The sequence below is a fragment of the Microcebus murinus genome, chromosome 3, assembly GCF_040939455.1.
Source record: "Microcebus murinus isolate Inina chromosome 3, M.murinus_Inina_mat1.0, whole genome shotgun sequence".
NCBI classification, from domain to species: Eukaryota; Metazoa; Chordata; class Mammalia; order Primates; family Cheirogaleidae; genus Microcebus; species Microcebus murinus.
Genome location: NC_134106.1, coordinates 62,311,167 through 62,336,338, shown reverse-complemented (window position 1 = coordinate 62,336,338; position 25,172 = coordinate 62,311,167). Strand labels below are relative to the sequence as shown.

The window sequence follows — 25,172 nt, the reverse complement described above, 5'->3', positions numbered from 1 at the left end:
AAACCAACATGCAATAGTGGGACAAGCAATCCCAAGGCCAGCTCAAAGATATACTGGTTAGTCCCAACCCAGTCACAAAACTTTCCCAGTCTCCTCCTAGTTCTGGTCCCTCCGTACATCACAACAATGTGCATCATACAATAAGTGATGCAAAAACAAACACAGACAAATGGTTAAAAAAAAAATTCTGCCACCTAGAAATAACCACCATTAAGTAAAAATCACCCTAGGCATACTTTCATGAGAGAAAGAAAAATGAATGAATAGACAGGTAAACAGAAATACTACAGCTGCTATTTTAATTACAAAATACTAAAATTGCTTTTACTAAAATTTAACAGAAGGAAAAAACTCAAGTGAAAATGAACTTATGCTGAACTCAAATGTTTCTGCAGCATAAGAAAAATGAACAGATTCCTCAGAGGTTTAGAGACTATAAAAAATTTAAGAAATGAGTAATCTGTTAAAATTTGATGTTTCCATTTTAGATAGTATAAATTGATTTTTGGACATGAAAAGTGAGGTCTGCTATCTCCCCTTCATTTCTTTAATGTATTACTTAGCTTTTGAGCTCCTGTGTCATTGAATTCATGCCATTATTATTCCGTAATCCAAAACACTCATGAGGAATTCTCTTCTGTTCTGTGGGCTCCTCTTTTTCTAGACCGGTCCCCTCGTCTTTTGGTCACTGTTTCTGTTTCTTGTTTTGCTGTTGCTTGTTATATAGCTGTGCTACTTCCTGTCTCTCTGCTCATGTTTAGGCAGTCTTTCCACATCTTTTATTTGCTGTAATATAATAATAGCAATATTACCTAACACTTAACTATTAATATATGGCACTTACTTTGTGCCGGTCACTGTTATAAGTTTTTCCATATATTAACTCATGTAATCTTCACAAGTATCTTGAGGTATTATCACTATCCTCATTTTACAGATGAGAAACTTTAGGCACAAAGAGGTTAAGTAACTTGTTCAAGTAACTTGTAAGAAGAAGAGGCAGATTAGAAACTAGGGATTCTGGCTCCAGCATCCGTTTTCTTAACCACTTTGCTTTCCACCACACCTGAGATTAACCTATGCTCCCAACTGAGCTATATAGTATGAGGGCTGTTCTGCATACCTTTCCTGGCCTGCAGGTGTGGTGAGTGGAGAGGGAGAATTGAGCTTGATGGTGGGCCAACTTGGAGGCTTACCATACAGTACAGGATTCATTCCCCCTATTTGGAGCTCTATTCCAGTCCCCTGAATTTTGGATTCATCCTCCAGTTAAGTGTGTAGCCCTTGCATCCATCTGCTTCACCCATTTCTCCTCAGGAACCATTTCCATTTCTCCACAGTGAAAAGGCAAAGGGAGCTACCCCCTTGGTTTACTTTTCTTCTGATTGAGAGTATAAGAATTCTTAAGATTTTTGTGACTCACAGTTATGACTTCGGAAAGATGCAGTTAGGAACCTTTCTATAATGATGAACTTCCTATCGATTCCATAATCTTCTATGTCATTCTTTATTCACCACTTTTTGAACTGTGTGGCACTGCAATGTGTCCTATTCTTTGTTTGACTGCTGAGGTAAAATATTTTGCTAATTTGTATAAACCTGATGGGGGGAAGAATTATTCATCTATTAAACCAGGCATTAGAGCCAGGTGCAGTGGCTCACACCTATAGTCCCAGCTATTCCAGAGGCTGAGGCAAGAGGATCAATTGAGCCTAGGAGTTCAAGGATGCAGGGAGCTGTGATCAGACCACTGCACTCTAGCCTGGGTGATAGAGTAAAGACCCTGTCTCTAAAAAACAAACAAAAAACGAAACAAAAAACCACTAGGCATTATAGAAGGGTAACTCTGTGAAACATATTCACTCCACCATCCTGATCCTAATACACATACGCATAGTTTACCATATGTTATTTCCTAAAGATCCCAAGTTACCTAAATTTTATACATCAGATTGGGGAAATTAGGTTCCTATGGATAATGAAGAAGAAACATAAAACTTTAAAGAGCACAAAAAATCCAAGATGATGTAGAGAACATTCTAAACCAATTAGTTCAGAAAAATGAAAAAAAAAATGCTTTAAACACCAAGATGTTCAGAAATATTTACCCTTGAATGTCAGATCCCTGGTTCAGATATAAAGAAACAGGGACAAATTTCTAATTTTTCTATTTGGGGGCATAATTTGCTCTGAGTCTTTTTAACCACTTCGGTATGTCAACTATAGTCAATAGCCACAGATGAATGTGCACAGTGACTCAAGCCAACAGCCATGATATGACTTTTCTAATTTTTCATTTATCAAAATAAAATTGTGAACATTTAAAAATAACGTAATAAAAACATATATGTATGTTACCTATTCCGATTTACATTACAGGTAAATCTGCCTGTAAAGTAAAACAAGCCTTCAGTGCTTTAAAGCTTTCTTCATCACACAAGAGCAAAACAGATTTGTCATCAATGCACAGCACAAACTATCGTGCGGACTATGCATGTAGGCTGTGGGCAAGGTTTTGCAGCCGGTGAGTGCCGTACCAAAGTGACTAAATATTAGGCCTTCATACAGCTAACATCAGGTTTCTGTAGATTGCATTTCTCCATCCCTACACATGATCAACACTACCAGAAAACTCCACTCTAGTGCTCCCAGCCAGACATACTGGGAATGCAGGGTTCCCTTCTGACCCATCAGCCCATGACTGATAGACATTGAGGCAGAAGAAGAGGGCACAAAAAATGCTGACCACAAAGATGCTCTGCTCCTCCACAGGCCTTTACCAAAACGTGAAAAGGCAAGGAAGGCACCTGGAAGGCACAGGTGCCTCATTTAAGTCATCTTATTAGAGTAGGAGACAGGGCTGAGATCAGATGCAGGGGCTTGAAGATTGGGTACAGGTGTTAAATAACCTTAAACAAAAGGGGCTGATAACCTCATGCAAGAACTGGCTTCAACTGGCTTGTCAGCTATCTCTGTCACTTTACAAGAACTTTGGCTAATTACAATACTATTTACATTGCAGTTTTAAACATTCTCCACCCTTGAAATTGCCATGACAGTACTGAAACAACCATATAAGGTATGAAAAATTGGAGGAAACCCAATTCTAGGAATTACTATCCAAATGTTTAGCAAAAGCCAACCCCTTTGATTTGAATATTCTTCCCCTCAATCAGTAAGACTACAAAAGATCTAAAACCACTTCCTCTTGGGGCAGCTGCTCTCTTTCAAGCCTGCCTGCTTTCCTCCCTGAGAGTGTACTTTCACTTTCAATAAAAAGCTGTTGCTTGCTTTTCTTACATGGTGCATCCTGAAATTCTTTTCCTGATGAACACCAAGAACCCAAAAAACCTCCACTCAGAGGTCAGTAACAATCTCACCACCTGAGCTGAGAGCAGCTAAGAATTATAGGATTAAAAACAAATGTAATGTCTTGTGGGACTGGGAGAAAAGATTTGCATAACACATCTGGTAAATGCAAATTAAAACCATAATTAGATACCACAAAACACCTATTAGAATGGCTAAAATTCTTAATTTTCTAAGTTAATACCAAGTCTTGGCAGAGATGCAAAACATGGAAATTTTCAAACATTGCTGGTATGAGTGCAAAATGGTACAGCAAATTTGGAAACAGCACTAAAAAAAAAAATACATTTACAATAAGATCCAGCAATCTCACTCCTATATATTTACCCAAGAGAAACAAAAACTTATGTTCACACAAAAACCTGTATGCAAATGTTAGTGGCTTTATTCATAATCACAAATAATTGGAAACAACTTAAATGTCCTTCATTTGGGAAACTAGTGAACAGACTGTAGCACATACATCCCATACAATGAAACACCACTCAGCAATAAAAAGAAACCACTGATACACACAACATGGATGCATCTCAAATGCATTATGCTAAAGAAGCCAGACTCAAAAGGCTATATGCTGTATGATTCAACTTACATGACATTCTGGAGGTGGCAGAACTATGGAGATAATAAATAGGTTAGTGATGGCCAGGAATAGGTTTGGTAGGAGGGGATTTTTATGGTGATATAACTGTTCTATGCTTTAATTGTGATGATTTTATTTATCAAAAAATCATAAAGCTGTATAGTAAGAGGTGAATTTTGCTGAAAAAACTAAAGCAGTTCATAACAATAAAATCTGTCATGTGTAAGAAACTTTAACCCACTCAACTGATAAGAGAAAGCTCAGGAAGGGTGTGATGTGAGGTAACGAGAGCAGTAGGATGAGAATTTCCCACCACTTCAATGTTTTCCAGTATTTTTTACCTTGATCCTCAGTAAGAAATATATATTATTTTCTATTGCTGCTATAATAAATTACCACAAATTTAGCAACTTAAACACTACTTATTTATCTTACAGTTCTGGAAGTCAGAAGTCTGGCATGTGTGCCTAGATTCCCTGCTCAGGGTCTCACAAGGCCAAAGTGAGGTGTCAGCTGGCCTGGGCTCTTATCTGGAGATTTGCAAATCCATTTCCAAGACCAAGTTACTGGCAGATTCTGTTCCATGCAGTTGTGGAAATAAAGCTATTTCCTTGCTATCCATCATCACTCTCAACTTCTGAAGCCTGCTCATGTTTCTTGGCTTATGGCCCCCTCCATCTTCAAAGCCAGCAACACCAGGTCTTGTCCTTTTTATGCTTTGAATCTTTCTGATAGCCTCTTCTGCCATACCTCTACAACTTCCTCTTCAATTATACCTTTGGCTAGGAGAAAGCTGTTTTAAAAAACTCATGTGATTACTCTGGGCCGGCATGGACAATCTAGGATAATCTACTTTAGAGTCCATTGATTAGTAACTTTAATTGTATCTGCAACATCTTTTGCCACATAATGTAACATATTCAAGGGCATAACGCCAGGGAAAAGGAGGTCATGGGGGCCAAAAATCTGCCTAACACATACATTTTATACAATGACCTCATACATACACACACCTAAATGAAACAAAAATTAAAGTACCCTTACTAAACTCAACGCTCTGATGTTATATTTTTAAACGCTGGTGACAACACACCACATTGATTCCATGCCCCTCTAATGAGCTGCAACTGAAAATTTGAGTTTATCTTGAAAAAAAGGCCAGCATGCCCTTTTAAATTCCCATTTGCAACAATGGGAGCCTATCGGAAGGGCCTCTGGGGGCTGTGTAGTACCTGAAATTCTGTGCAGTTATGGGACTAATCACAAGAAAAACAGACAAACCCAGGTTAGAAAAACTTACAGAACACCTGGCCAGTACTACTCAATGCTGTTAAGGTTGTGAAAAATAAGGAAAGACTGAGAAACTTTAACAGACCAGAGGAGGCTGTGGAGACAAGTAAATGCAATGTAATAACCTGGTTTGGATCCTAAAACAAAAAAGGGATATTAATGGTAAAATTGGTGAAATCCAAGTAGACTGGAATTTAGTATATATGTCAATATAAATGTCAGTTTCTTAGTTTTGACAAACGTAACTGGTAATGTTAAGACGTTAACAATGGGTGAACTAGGTAGGGGGTAGATGAGAATTCAGTACCTTTACAACTTTTCTGTAAGTCTAATATTATTCTAAAATAAAGTGTATTTTTAAAATGGTACAGGACTGAGCATCTGTGCACCATTCTAAGAAACAAACCCCATGGCCTTCCTATCTTCAAAGTGATTCACAGTCCCAAAATATTTAAAAACCGTTATCTGGGGCTTTCTGCTGCTTTCTTTAATGGCAAATTTCTAAGTACTCTGCCTCCTTCCTGATATGTCACCCACATCTTTCCTCAAAACCAAAATTGAGGGGCTGTGGGTGGGGGTGGGGGAATGGGAAGTTACGGTTTAATAGGTATGAAGTTTCAATTTGGGAAGACTTAAAAAAGTTCTGGAGATAGATGATGATGATGGTTGCACAACAATGTGAATGTATTTAATGCCACCAAACTATATGTTTATTATAACAATGGTTAAATTTTATATATAATTTGCCACAATTTGGGTAAACCTTAAAAAAAAACTGAAAAAAGCCAAACATTAAATGAAAAAAACAACAAAAGACAACATATTATGATTCTATTCATATGAAAATGTTCTAAAATTGATGGTAATGATTATTGCATATAACTGTAAACATATGAAATACCACTGAATTATACACTTTAAAGTGGTCAACTGTATGGTATGTCAATGCCTCAATAATTAAAATCGCTAAGGCCAGGCACCGTGGCTCATGCCTGTAATCCTAGCGCTCTGGGAAGCCAAGGCGGGCAGATTGCTCGAAGTTAGGAGTTTGAAAACAGCCTGAGCAACAGTAAGACCCCGTCTCTACTATAAATAGAAAGAAATTAATTGGCCAACTAATATATAGAGAAAAAATTAGTCGGGCATGGTGGTGCATGCTTGCAGTTCCAGCTACTCGGGAGGCTGAGGCAGCAGAATTTCTTGAGCCCACAAGTTTGAGGTTGCTGTGAGCTAGGCTGATGCCATGGCACTCACTCTAGCCTGGGCAACAAAGCGAAACTCTGTCTCAATCAATCAATCAATCTGTTAAAACATTTTAACTGGTTTTCAATCTAGGACCACATTTATTTGAACGCCTAAGCACCAGTGGCATTCTGTAAATTCTGAAACCACCTTCTCGTGATGTGGTGGAAAAATGAAGAACAAAATTAATGAAAGGACTGCAGTGTAGAACAGCTGTCAGGGAAGATCAGGAATGCCTGTGACTGGGCCTGGTGGCTCTCCAGTCATAGGGGTAAGAACAAAGGCAAGATTATAAAACACATTACACTGAAGTTGACCAATGACCTTTATTCTGGTCCTCGTTTTTCCGTAAGCCACTTATGCAGAACACTTTCTTCATCTCTGCTCCAAACAGCAGCAGCTGCAACCAGGCCAGACATGGAAGACAGATATAAGTTGTGGAAGACCTTGTAGAGAAAAGCTACCAGATGAGATCTCTGCTCATCCTGGCATAGGTGAAGGTAGAACAGGGAGAGTGTAAGTGCAAAGACTCTGTTCTTCAAAGCTGAGGCCTCTAGAGAGGGACGAGCTGGAGGATGCAGATGAACACTCACAAAACTGCCCGGCCAGCAATCAATCCAAAGTACCTAAATATACAAAGAGCAGTGAGTAAAGCAAGGTGCCTCTGGATTAGTGTACCAAACTGGACAAAGTGAAGGCAGAAGGGGCTTCGATATTGGCAGCAGTTCTCTAAGACCAAAATACTAATTTTGAGGAATATCTATCTGACAGATCCCTGGGAAAAAACATGTCATTACAGAGGGTGAGCAGTTAGGAATTAAGCATGCTGATTTGGAGAGTTAGAATTAAAGGTAGGAGAAAAGCTAAGAAGTTGTTGTCAATGAGCATCTGTGAAGACCATATAAAGGGAGGATGAGTGATATAAAATAAATTCTCTAAGCAAAGAACATATAATCTTTTTAGAAAGTTCCAGTTTCAGACGAGGGACTGAACTCACAAGTTTGTATGCATCCCCCCCAACCCAAGATTCCATTCAAAAGGAAAAAGGGTTTAAAAAGGTATAAATCTACAACAAAGGATAGGGGCTCAGCAGCAGTTAAGGGGTTTCAACAAAAAACTGAATAACAGAAATGTGACTGAAGTATGTTTATAAATAGAGCAGAGTAAAAATCAGCTTAGAATGAACACAGAGGGGGGGCTGCAGCCAAGGAGGGGGGGTCTGTATGTCCAGGAAAACCATAGGGAGGCTCCAGACTCAGTCACCAGGAATGACAGAAAGAGACCCAAGACAAAAACAGGGTTAATGATCCATGGGTGTGTATGAGAACAGCTGTTGTCATCTCCCCACAACTCTTCCTACCTGTAACACTACCAGAAGACAGGTATTTAAACCTAACTTGGAAAAAAGGTCACAGGGCTTTCTTCTAAAGAATCAAATGGACTATCTGGAGAGAACTAAAGCAGCTTCTGAAAATGCCAGCTCCTCATACTAAAGCCTTCCGTATTCTGGTCCTGTGGACTCCCAGCATGACATCTGGTCCCACCTCTGTTCACCCTAAAGTAAAGCTGCCAGGCCACAACCACCCTCCACCCATCCACACCTTCCAAACAGCCTTCTTATTCTTTCATTCTTAAGAGAATGAAAATCACCAAGTATTTGAAGAAAGTCTACACAGTGAAAGGAGAGACCAAAATGCATTTGGGGGGATGGTGGGGAGAAGACCTGGATAATACTACCATATAAGCAAAGATAATGAACAAACTAGAGCTATGCACAACCACATAGATGAATCTCATAAATGTATTAAATTAAATCAGCATGGGACAGATGCTGACCAATGAATAAAAATGTCTTGGTTCCATTTATAGAAACTTAAAAAAAAAACTAAACCCTAGTGTTTCAAGACGCATACTCATGTGGTAAACTATAAAGAAAATCAAGTAATTACCAAAAACATCACGGTATACAGGGAAAGGGGATGAGAATAGATAAAGAAGGAACATATGTGGGACTTCTGGGAGTTGACAATATTCTACCACTTGGCCTAGGTGGTGGTTACAAGAGTGTTCATTCTATTATTTATTGACTATACATTTATAGCACACACTTTACATATGCATTATACCTCATAAGACTTAGAAAAGAATATATACACACACACATAGAAATGTATTTGCATAAAACATCCAGAAGATTACACAAGAAAAATTAGTGACTGTCATCTGCAGGGAGGGGGCCTGAATGAGGGATTAAGGGACAGAAGGTAGAGGAAGACTACTCATAACACTGGTTTTCAACTTCTACAATCAACCAGGGATAAAGTATGGAAGATTTAATTATGCTAACATACAAATGTTATCAGCCTTGACAATATCAAAATACTAGCATAAACAACACTAACTGAGAACTAGAAATGAGCTAAAAGGGAGAAAGGAAGGGACAGGCATACTAATAGTCATACCTTTCAAAGTGGGCAGTCAAGAAATACATTAAAAGTTGGATACAACAACAATAAAAGATATGTTAGTATGTTATATAAACTATAAAGATAAAAAAGAAACTAAAACTAGTGATACAACTACCAAAAATCAGAAAGGAGGGAATGAATTTATGGGATACTGTAAGTTAGCCAAATTTTAATTTGTCACTACAGGAAGTCAATACATAATGTCTATCATTGATAAATCAAGGGATGACCACATTTGTTAGAAATATAAGTAACCACCAGAAAAGCTAAAAAGAAGCAGCAATAAAACAGTGGGCAGACAGCAGCTTCACTTTATTATAAGCCATTAGGTAACTATTTGGTTTTTAAACATGGATATGTATTGCCTTGCTTAAAAAAGGGAAAAAAAAATTATCTACTTAGGCCATGCACATCTAAGATGTAAGAACATTTATTTTACCAGGTAGAAAATAATATAATACAGATTGAATCCACAGGGACTACTGGAAAACTGCATAAGAACTCTCCACAGAGCAGCAGTGTTATGTATTTAAAATACAAATTTGATCACATCACTCATCTCTGTGAAAAGCTGGTAATTAACAATGAACAGGTAAAGTAGGCTCCAAAAATATTTGACTGGAAAACTTATAGGGAGTCCGTGACAAGAAGCTGCATGACTTAGGTAGGCAACAAAAGTTATCTTTAAGAAAAATGAGCAAGCAGAAACAGGGACTAAAGAAAGATCTATAAATTAAGAGAATATTCAATAATCTAGGTATCAAGTTCGCCATGGGAATGTATCTAATAAGACATTTAAGAAATATATATCAAAGGACCAGGGGCCTAGGTTGATATGGAGATGCAGAACAAAGGAGTGAAAAAGAGTGGAATAAATCGAAAAAAGATTTCTGAAGGTAATGAGGCTTGAAGGAGGTAATCAGAACACCCTGGCAGGGTAAAGGTGAAAATGAATTGGGGGCACATGGCTTCTGAAAAGCTATCCAATCAAAATATAGTCATGTGTCACTTAGCCACAGGGATACATTCTGAGAAATGTGTCACATCTTTAGGTGATTTCGCCATTGTGCGAACATTATAGTGCACCCAGATGGTACAGCCTACTTCACACCTAGGCTATATAGTGTAGCCTATTGATCCTAGGCTACAAACCTGCATAGCATGTTACTGTACTGAATACTGTAGGCAAATGGAACACAATGGTAAGCATTTGTGTATCTAAATACAGAAAAACTAATCCATTTCACTGTGATGTTAATTAAGATGGCTCCGTCACTTGGCAAGGGCAACAGGAATTTTTCAGTTCCATTATAATCTTAAGGAACCACCATCATCTATTCAGTCAGTAGCTGACCAAAAACTCATTATGCAGCACATGACTGTATGTGTAGTGAAGAGTAAGCTGATCAGATTTAAGAATTAAGTAGAAGTAGCTCTGAGAGAAGGTAGCTAATACCTCTGAGAGAGGTATTTCAAATACTTGCTATCTCGATGACAAAATGTAGTACACAAGTTAATCCCTGACTCCTAAGAACAAATATACAGGCAAGTACAGAATCTCACTGCAAAAAAATCATCACTTTACACAGAATGTTGAAGAAAAAGGAACAACAGGTGACCCTTTAAATGCTGGCAATTGCTTCTGACCTCTAACATTATGATAATGAGGCATGATTTTTATTTAGGGATGGAAACCAAAGTAGGAATCAAACTTTTGAATCTATCTAATGCCACTAGGGTCTTTACAGCCCTTCCCGTTGCTTTATGGTTAGCAATTTTCCAAATGAAATTCTAATTCCCCAAGGAAGGAAACTCAACCTCAGTAGGCTTAGCAAGTTAGTTTTTCCTATCCTAATAACAAGTAGGGAGAAAGAATTATTCCTACACAAGAAAGAACCAGACATTCATTTTATAAGGTTTTGAACTCACATCATTAACATGAAAAATACAGGTGGAAATGATTGCTGACTGATAGAGAACTCACCTTCCAGAAAAGCAAATTCATCCACTGCTTCTATTGCATTATCTGAAACAAAAGGTAACGGAATACCTGACTAACTCCGGTTATACAGATATCAGTTCACAAACAGCACAACCCACACAGTGAAGGCATGAGGCTTTACACAAATGAGGGATTTATAAAATGAGACCCTTGCTGTCTTGTGATCCATTTGGACTCCACCACCAACTCTCACTGGCCTCTCTACTAGAGCAAGAAAAGCCTAGGCAAATACTATTCAACAGGAGGGCAGGGAGGATGGAACCCTCTGACAACCCTGGCTTACTCCTAAATTTATTTATTCTCTTTGCTCTAAAAGTCATCAGAGAAGAGTATAGCAACATAACAGGGAGTGTGAGAATACAGTATGTGAAAGTTTGTGAGGGTTACCAGCCAGACAATAGTCAGAAATCCAACCCCCATTTGCTAAGTAAAAAAGAAATGTCTTTTTCTGGTACAATATGGCAGAAGGTATGAAGGGTCAGCTTTGGCAACCCCCACACACCTTTCAGCCTCTGCTCCACCACTCACCCCTCCTGCCCCCAAAGCATAGAGACTCTAAAGGTAGGGCTTTCTGACATTGTGGCAACCCAATACAAAACATCACAGGGGGAGACCCGGTGGCACCTCTCAGACCAGAGGGAAAGGGGAAGCCTTGCCCAGCCCTCCCTCCCTTGGCTGCCCCCAGACACCACAGTGCCACTCTACCCAAATCTCTCCTCTGGAGGGTTTTCCTCTTTCCTTGTTGAGCACAGCAGTAGGCATCTTTTGCAATGGTCTCCACAAACAGTTCCTGTGAAGCAAACAAGCAGAGTTCTTGCAAGGTGTTATAGCACACTGAGGACGTGGGCACTTTGGTTTGTGAGTCAGGGGAGGGAGGGAAAAGGGAGGCTCAGGCGCATGGGGATGTTCTGGAAGCTAAGGTGGTCCTGGACTTCAAGAAGGTCGACTTGGCTACCCTCTCCTCCAGTACACCAGAATGGCACGTCCCTCTTCCCTTACTTTTAAATCAACACCACTCACTCACTAGAGACTCCTACAAGTTCTGTGTTAGACACTGGAAATGAAAATTAAGGTCGTTGCCCGGGCCCTTAACAAGAGTCAGGTGTGTTGACAAACCAATACAACTCCTGCAGGTTCCAGATCCTCCTCCCGCAGCCGGGTCTACACTGGCGTCTCAGAATCCCGCCCAGGCCGCCGCCAAGCCCCGCCCTCGCCACACTCCCCCGCCCGCCCTCGTGCTCCTGTCGCACCGCCGCTCGCGCCAGGATAAAGATGGCTTCCTGTCCTGCCAGCGTCACGTCGGGGTCCGCCTTCACCAAGGCTTTCACTCGCGCCAGAGGCAGCCTCGAGAGACGAGCCCCAGGCGCACTAGTCGGGGCTTGGGGCTGCGGAGTCGCTGCCTCTCCACCAGCTCCTTCCTCCTCCCGGGGAGTCCCGCTGCCAGCTGCCGCCGCCGCCATCCCGGCCCTCAGCGTGCTGCGCGCGGCCGCCGACTGTGCGCGCGCAGGCGGCGCAGGCCCCTTTCCCGCGCGAGCTGGAGGCCACGCCCTTTGGCGCGTGGCTCCGCCCCTACGTGGCGGGGAGCTCCCGGGAAGCCCTGCAGGCGGGGACAGGGCTCTGTCTCTTCTGCCGCACCTAGCAGCCGCTGGGCTCTAGTTGACGCTGTGGTTCTTGCAGCCCCTCTGGCCTAGTTGAGACCAGTCACTACTTTATCAGCGCGTGTGGTGGCACTGCCGGGCTGGCGATGGGAGGAGCGCCCCGGTCTGGAAAAACCTACACCCTGCCCGCAAGAGAGTCTCAGTCGACGCTGAGTGTTAACCTAGGGCCGAGAAGGGCACGTGTCCGTGTCCGTGTCCGAGGAAGGCCTGGGCGTTCCTGCGAGGGCCCAGCATCCAGGAAGAGGGTGCCCAGGAGGGTGCGAGATCTGGACCAGCTTCTAGGCGAACCAGTTCCGGATATTCTCAAAGGAGGGGTACGATTTTTGGTAGGCAGAGATGGAAGAAGTTCAGCCCAGGCAGAGGGAACCACAAGAAAAAGGCGTGGAGCCTGAAAGGTTGACGCTGTGGCAGTCACGAGGTGTACACTTTTGTTCAGACACGGATTGCTTCAGAGCATTGGTTCTCAAACTTTGCCCTCAGGATCCCTTTACAGTCTTAAAAATGATTGAAGATGATGACACCAACGAGCTTTTGTTTCTATAGGGTATATCAATATTTATTGTATTAAAATTAAAACAAAGTTTGAAAATGTTGATTTAAAATAACTATTACATGTTAACGTTTTTATAACAAGTAACTTTTTATATTAAAACATTTAGTGGAAAAAGTCTCTAATGTCTGGCTTGATAGAGGGAACTGGATTCTTTATCTGTGTGTGTTCACGTTATCACTTTTCACACAGCTCTGAAGAACAACACTTGAGAGAATAAGAATGAAAAAGGGAAGTAACCCATCAGTATTAGAAAGAAAATAGTTTTGACCTCACAGACCCCTAAAAAGGGTCTCCAGGAAATCCCCATCCCCACTCCCATGGGTCCCCCTACCACACTTTGAGATCTGCTGATAGAGAGGAACAGTTGACATTTGCAATAACAGGTTTAATGTAAGACAATTGTTATAATAATATTTCACGATTTTTGAGCATTTACTATCTGCATGGTTCAAAGTGCTTTAAATTTATGTAAGTCACATTAACTTATGTAATTTTCATACTACCTTATTGAGGTAAGTAATATTTTAACCTTGTTTTACAATTTAGGAAATTGATGCACAGATTTATTGTGGTCAAAGCCAAGAGATGACTTGAATTAGATGACATCTGAAATCACTCAGTTCCAAAATTATATAGTAAACTGGTGTAGACAGAGAGGTGTGATACCTTTTCTCACCCACTGTAAGAGTCACAGGCAATACTACTATAACAAAAGACAGGTTAGCAAGAGAAAAGCATCACAACTTTTTAAAATCAAAGCTTTATATGACTTGAGAGTGTTCAAAAATGAAGACCCAAAGACCCATGGTTTTTATAACCTGCTTTGGGGAAGAGGAATTGTGGTTTCTGAAAAGTGGTCTTACTAATAACCCATCTAAGAGGAAAAGAAACTATCAAACAGAAAATAAGAGAAATAAACTCAACACAACTACCCTTTGTTTAATTAAAACACATATGGCCTAACTTGCTATCTCTAAATTCTTTTTCAGCCTTGAAAAAGTTCCTGAGGGAATGGTAAGACAGCGAACTTCCCCAACTTCCTCAAGAAGAGACAGTACCAGATGCCTCCTGCTATCAAGAAGAAAGAAGAAACTAATTTCTGCTATCAATCTGCTACATGAGGGAAAAATCCAGCACAGCAGCTTCACAGCTGCTTTTGTTATCAGTCCCCTGAAGCAGAGGGGAAAAAAGCCATTTCTACGCTTTAAAAGTGCCAAGCAACTTTCCTCTCAGTCCATCATTTCTTTCCTCCCACTGTGTGTCGCAGCCATTCTTTCTTTCCTTCTCTGTCTCTATCTCTGTTTCCTTCTTTCTTTCTTTCTCAGGAAGATAAACTTTTACTTCTATATATCCTATTCATTGTCTGAGAATTCTTTCTCCCCCACCCCCGAGTATGGACTTCACACCCTAACAGTTTCTATGAGTCGTTCCAAGGAGAAGCAGGAGACAGGAGGACAAAAGATTAGAAAGACCTTGACTCTAAGGCCTTTCCAGTTTTCTTCAGTTCAAAGTACTCAGCATGCCAAGATGCCAAACTTTGGAGTGTCATGTTCTGAGCCCCAACACTGAATTAGCAGAGAGAGGCTCCACTATAGCAGAATAAGAGTCTTACCCTGTAATTAAAATCTTCAGAAATGGGTACAAGTTACTGAAAATTTGATCAGAGCCTGTGTTAGGGTCTCAGTCCTGAGTCCTCTTCAGATTACATTTGTGAACCCTTGCATGGGGAAAGCTCCACATAAAACTCGTAAAAACATGGCCAGATTCTTGTGTCCCACTGCACTAGAACACTTCACAGGAGCAACATTCCAGCAATCTCAAAGTACTTACGCCCAAAGTTGGCCTAAATTCTGAGTTAACATGATAAAAATTGACCCCACTGGGAGCTGGAAGACTGAGTCAAGTTGGCTTTTGGAGGATTCTCTCTTCAACCCCCTTTTCTTCCCAATTATCTCTCAGTTATTCATATTTTCCCTGCCTTTCCTCCTTTTTCCCTCCCTTTTCTTCCCCCAGTGCCTCTTTTTCTTCTAATCACTTGAATGTTTTACCACTTGACCCAGCCCCACAGATAAGTTCTAGTCATTCTGAGCTTGGCCAGCTTGCTTCTCAAGGAGGTTTAGGAATGTATGAAACACCCCTCTTCCCAGCACATGAAGAAGAGTCAGGTGGCCGGAGTGTTCCCACTACTCCTCTACAAGTAGCAACCCCAGTGACTATGTTTACTGAGAGTACCACCTCTGATGCTTCAGAGCATGCCTCTCAGTCTGTTCCAATGGTGCAAACATCCACTGGCACTTTATCTACAACAAATGAAACAGCAACAGGTGATGATGGAAGATGAAGTATTTGTGGAGGCAGAATCCGAAGGTATTAGCTCAGAGCAGGCCTAGATATTGACAGCCAGCAGGAAGAAGAGCCTGTTCAGGTATCTGATGAGTCAGATCTCCCTTCTACCAGCCAGGATCATCCTTCCAGCACCTCTGTAGATACTAGCAGTAGTCAGCCAAAGTCTTTCAGACGAGTAAGACTTCAGACAACATTGAGACAAGGTGTCCGTGGTCGTCAGTTTAACAGACAGAGAGGTGTGAGCCATGCAATGGGAGGTAAAGGAGGAATAAATAGAAGAAATATTAATTAAATGGTCAATAAACTAAAATAACTGAATAAGACTGTCATCTGTTTTAGTGTAATGATTGTCACATTTACAGACATTTTTATATTTAAATTGATATGCTTATCTCAACATTCTTTATTAATAAAATGTATTTCAGTGTCAAAAAAAAAGTCATGGTTTTACCATGACTAACCAAGAGTTTATTTAGACCAGACAGGACTTCCTGACTATGAGCTTAGTGCCTGACAAAGGCACTAAGAGGTGTTAGAAAGGGAATCATGTTTTAGTGTCTTCAAATTTCAGTGGCAAAAAGGCAGAGAAATAGGACGATAAAGGCCAAAAAAATCCACACACAAAAGTGGAAACAATCCAAATGTTCATCAACTAATGAATGAATAAACAAACTGCGGTCTCTCCATACAATGAAATATTATTTGTAGAAATAGAAAGGAGTGAAGTACTGATATGCTGCATCATGGATGAACCTTGACAATATAGAGAAAGGAGCCAGACAAAAAGGCCACATATTATATGATTCCATTTATGTGAAATGTCCAGATTGGGCAAATCCATAGAGACAGAAAGAAGACTGGTGGTTGCCAGGGCCTGAGAAGAAGGAAGAATGGTAAGTAAGTGCTAATAGATAAGGGATTTCTTTAGGGGGGTGAGGGATGAAAATATTCTAGAAATTAGATAGAGGTGATGGTTGCACAACTTTGTGAAATTATTAAATACCACTGAATTGTGTAATTTAAAGGGGTACATTTTAAGGTACATGAATTACATATCAATTTTTTAAATGGAGGGAAAATCCCAAAGGAACTGAAACCTACTAGCAGCCATGTGAACAAACCATCCAAGAAGTGTATCCTCCAACCCTAGTCAAGCCTGCAGGTGGCTGCAGTCTGGCTAACATCTTTACGGCAATCTCATGAGGGACCCTGAGCCAGAACCACCTCCATAATCTACTTCCAAATTCTTGACCCACAGAAACTGTGAGATAACAAATGTTTGTTGTTTTAAGCTGCTAAGTTTTGGAGTAATTTGTTATGCAGCAATGGATAACTAAACCTTCTAATTAGAAAAAGCAGTCAGTCAGTCTTAAAGAATTTGTTGAAAACCTACTCTCTCTCAGGCACTTTACCAGCCACTGGGATTCACCATTAAGTAAAAGTAGCTATAATCCCTACCCTTATATAGCTTAAAATATATATGACAGACATTAACTAAATAAATATACAATACGACATATACAAATATGTCATGACAAACTATTACAGGTAACAAAAGAAAACTGTAGGTTGTCATAAGAACACAGAATAGGAAAACCTCAGATCCTACCTTGTATTCTTATTCTAGAGGGTATTACTGAAAGCCTCTCTATTTTCTAGTTCACCTGTCTTCCACCCATCACTCCCTGATAGGGTCAGGGAGAATGTGTTGAACAGGTAAACCATTGCACAGATAACACAGCTGCACGGTCACCCCACTACTGCATCCAGAAGAATCCACTCCACAGTATCCACAGTACATTTCTGTGTATGGGGGAACTACCACCCAGCAGCTGACCAGTGCACAGAGGAACTACAGGCAGCTCACGGCATCAGTCAGTCATCCTCTGGCACACCAAGTCTTACACTGATCAGCACCAAGCAGTGGAGAAAGCAGATGCCCTCTTCTACATAAATGTTAGATCTCCCAAATATTGGAAAGTGGCTCTCTGAGTCACAAATGCCAATAATCCCAAGCGTTCTCTCTCCGATGACATCATCTATGTGGATTCACCTTGTCTTTCACCCTTCCCAGATAAACTCTGACCAAGACCTAGTTCTCCATGCGATTCACTTGCGTACAACAACCAAGACCCAGAACAGAAATAAACAGTGAAAGAAGTGGTGGAAGGAGTGTGGCCTTCCACTAGCACCATGAATCACTCCAAAACTTGATTGTAATGGAAAGGAACAGTTTTGAAAAGCAGTCATGGGATCTTTTCTCCAACCTCAAGGAAACCCCAGAATACATCTGAACTTACACCTGAAAGGAAGCCTCGGAACAAACCCTTTTGGGAAAAGAGGTCTCGCATTCATAAGACAGCCCATCTCCCAGCTCACACACACACCTGTAGGCAAATTTCTGGGGACCTTCACCGCGAGTACACTGGTGCACACGCACACACATACACACACAATGTACCGCAGATACTGTGGAATGGACTCTTCTGGATGCAGTAGTGCAGTGATAGTGCAGCTGTGTTACTATACAATGGTCTCCCTGTTCAACACATTCTCCCTGACCCTGTCAGAGACATACATACGTTTCATCTCATCTCTATGAACCTAAATTTCTAGTTTTCTATGCCTACCTCAATATCCACTTTTACTCGATTTGGTTTCACCAACAGAACTCTCTCCTGATTGTCTTAGAACTCAGGTGTCCTTCAAGGCCTTAGGAAACAATCAGCTTCCTTAATAAAATAAAATAAAATTCACAAAGGTTGTGACTAAGGAGGAATATCCACATGGAAAGGATGAATTGGTTCACAAATATTTAACTCATCCCCAATTTCTTCCCCTGTCTCTCTTTAATTGCCTCTGTCACCCCAACCCCAGCCTTAAGAGGTGCTGCGACCCCTTTAGCCTGAGACAGCAAGAGTAGACATAAGAACTAGTCATTAATTCTCTATAATAGATTTCCTAGGCTTGAATAATATTTAAAAGAAAAAATGTGCATAAAATCCTGCTGTTGATCAACACTATTATTGTTACTTTAAAATGAACAAATATAAATGTAGATATAAATTTCCCATACATGTAACTCTTAAATTACTTTAAAACTCAAGCAAAGCTGCAAATTAAAAACAAACAAACATATAAAACCACTAGAGTTCAAATTGAAAACATCAATGTGACGAATGATGTTCTGCTGGAACTAAATTGCTGATGTTGGGTTTAATAGAGCTACTATTTGTATATTTCATACTTCACTTTATGTCCACTTGATTCTTTTGACTTTTGAACAATATTGGAGCCATCACTTAAGTCTTTCTTCATGTCATCATAGCATTTATCCTTTTTAGTAATAAGCTTGTTTTAATTACTGATCCATTAGTTTGAGGGGTCGATAGATTTAATAGTACATCCCAATAAATACATAATAATAATAAACAATACTGAAGATTAACATTAAAAATACTACTGAATAAAAAGTACTTATTGTTTCTTTGCTGCTAGTGAACAACAGTTCAAGTTGGTATGTCTCACAATAACTCTGCTCTGGACATAATATGCCACAGCTACGATAGAGGGTCTTTTGAATTGAGGACACCCTTCCTACCTTGGGCCATAAAACTGAACAATTTTTCCACCACCTTGCTCTATTCAAACTAACTTCAAAATCTGTATGTACTCCCATATCATGCCACGACGTTATTTGTTCTTCAGTTGGCACCAAACTCAGTGTTGAGCACTAAAATAGTGTAGTAAAACATTTCAATGTAATTTCTTTAAGACTACCTTCAAATCAAAACCACAAAATTTGAAAATTCTCATAGAACACTCACGCCCTCAAGAAAGCATCTACAGATCTATTTTGAGAAACACAGCTTCAATACCACAACTGAGTCACAGAGGAAAACTTTTTTTTTTTTTTTTTTAACAGGGTCTCACCCTGCAGAGCAAGCTAGAATGCAGTGTCTGGATCACACACAGCTCACTGCAGCCTCGAACTCCTGGGCTCAAGGGATCTTCCTGCCTCAGCCTCCAGAGTAGCCGCGACCACAGGCGTGCGCCACCACGCTTGGCCAGAGAAATCATTTAAACAGCATTTTACTAAGGTCTCGGGAGATATCTGGGGGAAACGACAACAGGGAATGTCATAAAGCTGGGTAATCTGGTTTACAGAGTCCCGTCCCTCCATGGTCACCTGAAGCCCGCCCCCCTCGGGGCTGCCTCCCAGCCTCACCTCACGCCAGACCTCACATGCGGGTCAAGACCCGGGGACAGCTGGGAGCTCCCTCTGCTGCCGGCCCGGGGACCACTCCCGTCCCCTTTTCCATGTGAGGGCCTGACTTCCCCAAAAGTTGATGCGGGGTTTGATTCCGTCCTTCAGAGGAAACCCTCACTTAGGGTGGGACAAGCGGGGTCACCCAACAGGCCGCAGCAGGGTCACCTCATCGCCGCCCGGTAGACACGCGGCCACACAGGACCCATCCCGTGCCGTCCCTGCGCGGGAGTCCTCCTGCGGCGTTCTGTCTCATCGCCTTCGGGTAAGAACTCTCTCGCCAGCTGTAATTATAAACAAATTCACAGTCTTGCTATACCATCAGCTCAAGGATTACAAACATGATTACCTCCACTAATTGCCAGCTGTGACTGCTGCAGTCCCGCCAGACCCCCTTCCACAGCCCTGGGGACGCTTCTCGGGCACCCCCTCTTCCCGCCGCCCGCGAGGTGGCAGGATGCTGCCAGAAGTTCCAGTAGTTCAGAGGCCTCTTTGGTGGACGGTAGATACCGTTTTCCTCGGCCTCAGGATCTACAGAATAACAAAGTCAAGGGTTCTTGGTGAAAGGAATCCAACTGTGAAGAAACTAGATGAATTAGTTCCGATTGGTGAAAAGGCCAGGGGACCGGGGTGTGGAGGGAAGGAAAGGTTTCCTCTTTGTTCTGCCAAGAGCCCTCTTCACAATCCTCCCGTTTGTGGCCCCACTTCTCTGTCCCCTTATGTAGTTATGGTCATAGCCAGATAAAACATTATGTGGAAATAAGTTAGTAAGGAGAGTAAATTTTATTTACTGAAAATAAAATTATGCCATTATCATGACCATAAGATGAAATGGCAGAAAGAGTAAGAAGCAGAATAAACAGTAAGAATAAATAATATAATATATGAAAGATTAAAACACTGAAGCTTAAAAGACAAAATAGGCAAAGAATAATAGTAGCTAAATAAGTGTACTAGAAAGACAAGAAAGAATCACAAGCTAAAAGGAAGGGGAAATTAAACGTCAAAAGTACAGACTGCAAAAGCTGACATCCTGCAATATCACAATCTAGGTGGGTCCTTTGAGCTGTGTACCCTGCAGGTTTCCTGCTTGACTGATTTCCCAGAGCTGAGGGCCACCAAAGGCAGTCCCCAACAGTCTGTTCTCTGGGGAGGTCTCCCCAAGTCAACAAGCTCCAGCACAGAGAAGTTAAGAGCAAGAGTCTCACCATTTAGCTCAAGCCTCCAGGCATTTTGAGCTAGCTTTTATTCCATAATTAAGAAGCTTTGGCTCAGCAGTGGCCCACACCTGTAATCCTAGCACTTTGGGAGGCCAGGAGTTCAGGGCCAGCCTGAGCAAAAAGGCAAGACCCTGTCTCTAAAAATTAAGAAAAAATTAGCTGTCTGTCATGGCCTGTGCCTGTAGTCCCAGCTGTGAGGGAGGCTGAGGCAGGAGGATCCCTTGAGCCCAGAAGTTTGAGGCTGCAGTGAGCTGTGATGACACCACTGCACTCCAGCCTGGGCAACAGAGGGAGACCCTGATGTCTCAAAAAAATGAGGAGGAGGAGGAGGAAGGAAGCAGAAGAAGGAGAAGGAGAAGTAAAAGAAGGAGGAGGAGAAGGAGAATAAGCTTTGCCATTAGCTTCAGTTGACTGTCCAACCTAGCTCCTATGCAAAATCAGCGAGAAGCATGCCCACCAGTGTCCATTAACTGCATGTTAGCCTGGGAGGCCAAGTTTACAGAACCTGTGTGGTATCCTTGTTTCCTTTAAACCTTACACTGCTCTGGCCTGGCTCACGTTTGACTGGGGCTGTTCAGCTAATTCACAAAGTGGTAGATTCCAGGCCCCTGGTCAAAATACAGGCTTCTACCATTTTTCTGTTGCTCTAATAATAGAAATAAATATTTGTTCTATTTGATACTTAATAAATGCTGAAATTGGGGTGAGTCTCTGCTCACCTGCCCCCATCTAGTGAGAAGTGGCAGGGCTAAAGCAACCTTCTCTGATCTGATGCAGGGGGAGGAGCTTTCACCTCTTTGGCTCTATTTTTACCTTTTCAAGGTAATGTGTTCTCAGGACTGTTAAGACAATAAAAAGTCTATTAAAAATGTAAATAGAAGACTTTGAATTCCATGGAGGCAGAAATTGAAGGGTGATTTGTTTTGTCTTATCATTTTCTTACCCTAATGATGAAGACTCCATTCCTGCAGCCACTTCAAACCCCTGGCACTATGTGTGTGAGCGTGTGTGTGTGTGTGTGTGTGTGTGTGTGTGTGTGTGTTTGTAGGGAGATTATGGAGGAAGGAAGATGTGCAAAGGTATACACCAGGCTATTAACATCTGTTACTAGATAGACATGGAATCTTCAACGACTCTGGAATAAAAAAAAAAAAAAAGAAAGAAAAAAAAAGAAAGAAATAAAAAAAAATCTGTTACTGGGAGGTGGGAAGAGAGGGTCAGGGAAGACAAGGATTATTAAATTTTTCTTTATAGATCTTAGCATTATCTCTCTGATTATAATGAATGTATGTTACTCTTGTAATTTAAAAAACAAGAATAAAATTCATTTGAAAAACCAAGGAAAAATTTTCCATCATAATAAGACTGCAAAAAGAGAAGAAATGGTTTACAAAACATGACCAAGGGTAGAAATTTGCCTTTGTGTGCCAGAACACATACCTGGTGAGTAAATATGCCAACCTAATCAAAGACCATAGAGATAAGACATACCTCCTCTTCTTCCAGACTAGACCAGGCCCTGCAGGATGTTGATATTTCAAATCATCATAACAGCAAACATGGCCTGATCTTGCAAGACATGAATGAGGAGACAATTACCTTAACAGGAAGGGGTCTATGCAAACTTCTTTGACTTTGGGACCCTGAGAATAGAGTATCTTTGAGGAAAATTATCTCTACTACCCTTGAAGACACTGCCTCACACCTTCCTAAGACCAGAGTTCACATTAGTCACTATGAACTCTTCATGCAGGTGTTTGTGTGTATGTGTGTTGTGTATGTGTGCAGGAAAGACATGATTAATAAATATATTGAAATCAGAATTCTGTGAGCATTAATTTTGCTTTAATTCTACCTTTGTAAGAGATCTTATTGGTACAGATCATATTTGCCTTTTAAAAAAATGTCCTTAAAGATATTCCCATGGCAGTGGAGGAATGGATTACTCAAGATGATCAACGTTCTAACAAAAATTGGCCCCACTTTTCTCACACCTCTTTCAAAATAGTCTTCACACACTTAGAATGTCAAAGTCCAGCCCAGAGACCCAGCCCAAACCCAAATTTCTGATGAGAGGGAAGATTCTGAGGGTCTTAGTATCTTATGGGGGAAGAGAGCAAATGAAAATGATGAAGCTGTGAGTACAAGAAGCCCACAGCACTGCTCACAGACCTGGCCAGTGAGTGGAGCTAAAGAGTGGGGACACAGCCCCTGACACTGAGAAACTATGCCTAGCAATCCCAATATTTAATATTTGGAAAGATTTCCTATTAGGCACATTTGGCTTCCCTGGGATTAACTTTGGTGCTTGATATAGAACCTCAATAGCTAAACTCACCTCTTGTTCTGACCCTGCCCTAGGTCCTAGAACAACTTCTTAACACCCATTTCTAACATTTTGTCCATGGCTCCTGCCTGGGTCATCCACTGCTGGTCACTGCACTGCACCTGACCTTCCCCTGCCCAACCACTTCACCTGCAGCTCCTGCCTAAACCCTGGCCCTGCCTGACCTCCCTCCCAACTTACATCCCCTGCTGACCTGCCCCACCCCCATCTGCTTTTGAAGACATTCAGATTTTGATAAGGGAAATTAAACAAAAAATTATAATTAAGGATGAACACATAAATGAAATACTGTTGAACAGGAAGGGAATGAGTTGCTCTTTTTATTTCATGCCAGTTCGTCCACAGGCTTGTCCTAGCCAAGTGACTTTCAATTCTCTTTCTACTTTTAGAAATCCCAGTGGACTACAAGGTCCAAGGCTGTTCCTTGATTGATTTGTATATACCACTTGGGTCTTCCCCCAAACACTACATACCTTGAGGCAGGGGTGGTGTCCTATTTCTTTTGTGCTCCTGCAGTACTTAACAGATAGATAGTTTCAAATAAATGCTTACTGGTTGGTCAATTTGATTAATTTAAAATTCAGTTATCCTGTAGTCATTAAGCATGCCCATAGAAAACTTAAGCTTGGCATTGAAATATCAGTGAGAAGATGTGCAGAAAAAACAGTGATATCAAAGAACTATTTGTCAAATTGATGCCCTTTTTGGCCATAGCTAAAGGATATGTCTTTTTACCTAAGAGGGCAGAACAAACACAAAATTAAGCTCATTTATGCTTTACATCAAACCCTAGGCTATTGGAGCTCAATAGACATTAAAGATTTTCCTATTACTATTCTTTCCTAATGAAATAATAGTAAAATAAGAACTCATTTACTCTCCACCTAGATTCAGCATTGCTAACATTTCACTATATTTGTTTCTCTCTCCATAGATAGATAGACATAATTTTCATTTCATTTTATTTTCATTATAATCATCATAATTTTCATTTCATTTTATTAATTTCATTTCATTTTATAGTGAGTTTTAGTCATTGTGACCTCAGCCCTTAATACCCTGCCTACATTTCTGGAGCATAGACAGTCCCCTATACAACCAAAATACCATTATTATACCAAATGAAATTAGTAATTGTTCCATAATGTCATTTAATAACAAGTCCATATTCAAATTTCTACCTTTTCCCCAGTAATATCTCTTATACCTGAATTTTTATTTTTAACCTGGACCCAATCAAGTTTCATGCATTGTATTTCATTGTGATGACTCTTTTGATAAAACAGTCCACCGATTTTTTTCTTGATATTAACATTTTGAAATGTTAATGCAGAATGTCCCACATTATGAATCACATTACAGTTCACTCCTGAACAACACAGATTTTTAACTGTGTAAGTCCACTTACATGCAGATTTTCTTCTGCCTCTGCCACCCCTAAGACAGCAAGACCAACCCCTCCTCATCCTCCTTCTCCTCCATCTACTCAATGTGAAGATGGCGAGGATGAGAACCTGTATGATGATCCACTTCCACTTAATGAACAGTAAGCATATTTTCTCTTCCTTACAATTTTCTTAATACCATTCTCATTTTTCTAGCTTCATCATAAGAATACACCATATAATACATATAACATACACCATGCATGTTAATCAACTATTTATGTTATCAGTAAGGCTTCTGGTCAAGAGTAGACTATTAATAGTTAAGCTTTGGGGGAGTCAAAAATTACAAGCAGATGTTTTACTATGCAGGGAAGGCAGGTTGGTGCACCTAACCTCTGCATTGTTCAAGGGTCAACTGTACTCAGTGAGCCAATTTTAA

At 40.8% G+C, this 25,172-nt stretch overlaps 1 protein-coding gene across 2 annotated transcripts in view; it reads right to left on the bottom strand.

The window, feature by feature from the left end:
- Positions 1-6,791: 6,791 nt before the first annotated feature.
- HK2 (hexokinase 2) overlaps positions 6,792-25,172 on the bottom strand; it is a 123,048-nt gene continuing 104,667 nt past the window's right edge. For both annotated transcript variants that reach the window (XM_076000917.1, XM_076000918.1), the window contains 4 exons: positions 12,205-12,451; positions 11,660-11,744; positions 10,937-10,978; positions 6,792-7,110 (listed from right to left, as the gene is read on the bottom strand). In XM_076000917.1, the coding sequence (XP_075857032.1) occupies positions 7,097-7,110; positions 10,937-10,978; positions 11,660-11,744; positions 12,205-12,451 (388 nt within the window). In that variant the 3' untranslated portion in view covers positions 6,792-7,096. The remainder of the gene's footprint in view (positions 7,111-10,936; positions 10,979-11,659; positions 11,745-12,204; positions 12,452-25,172) is intronic.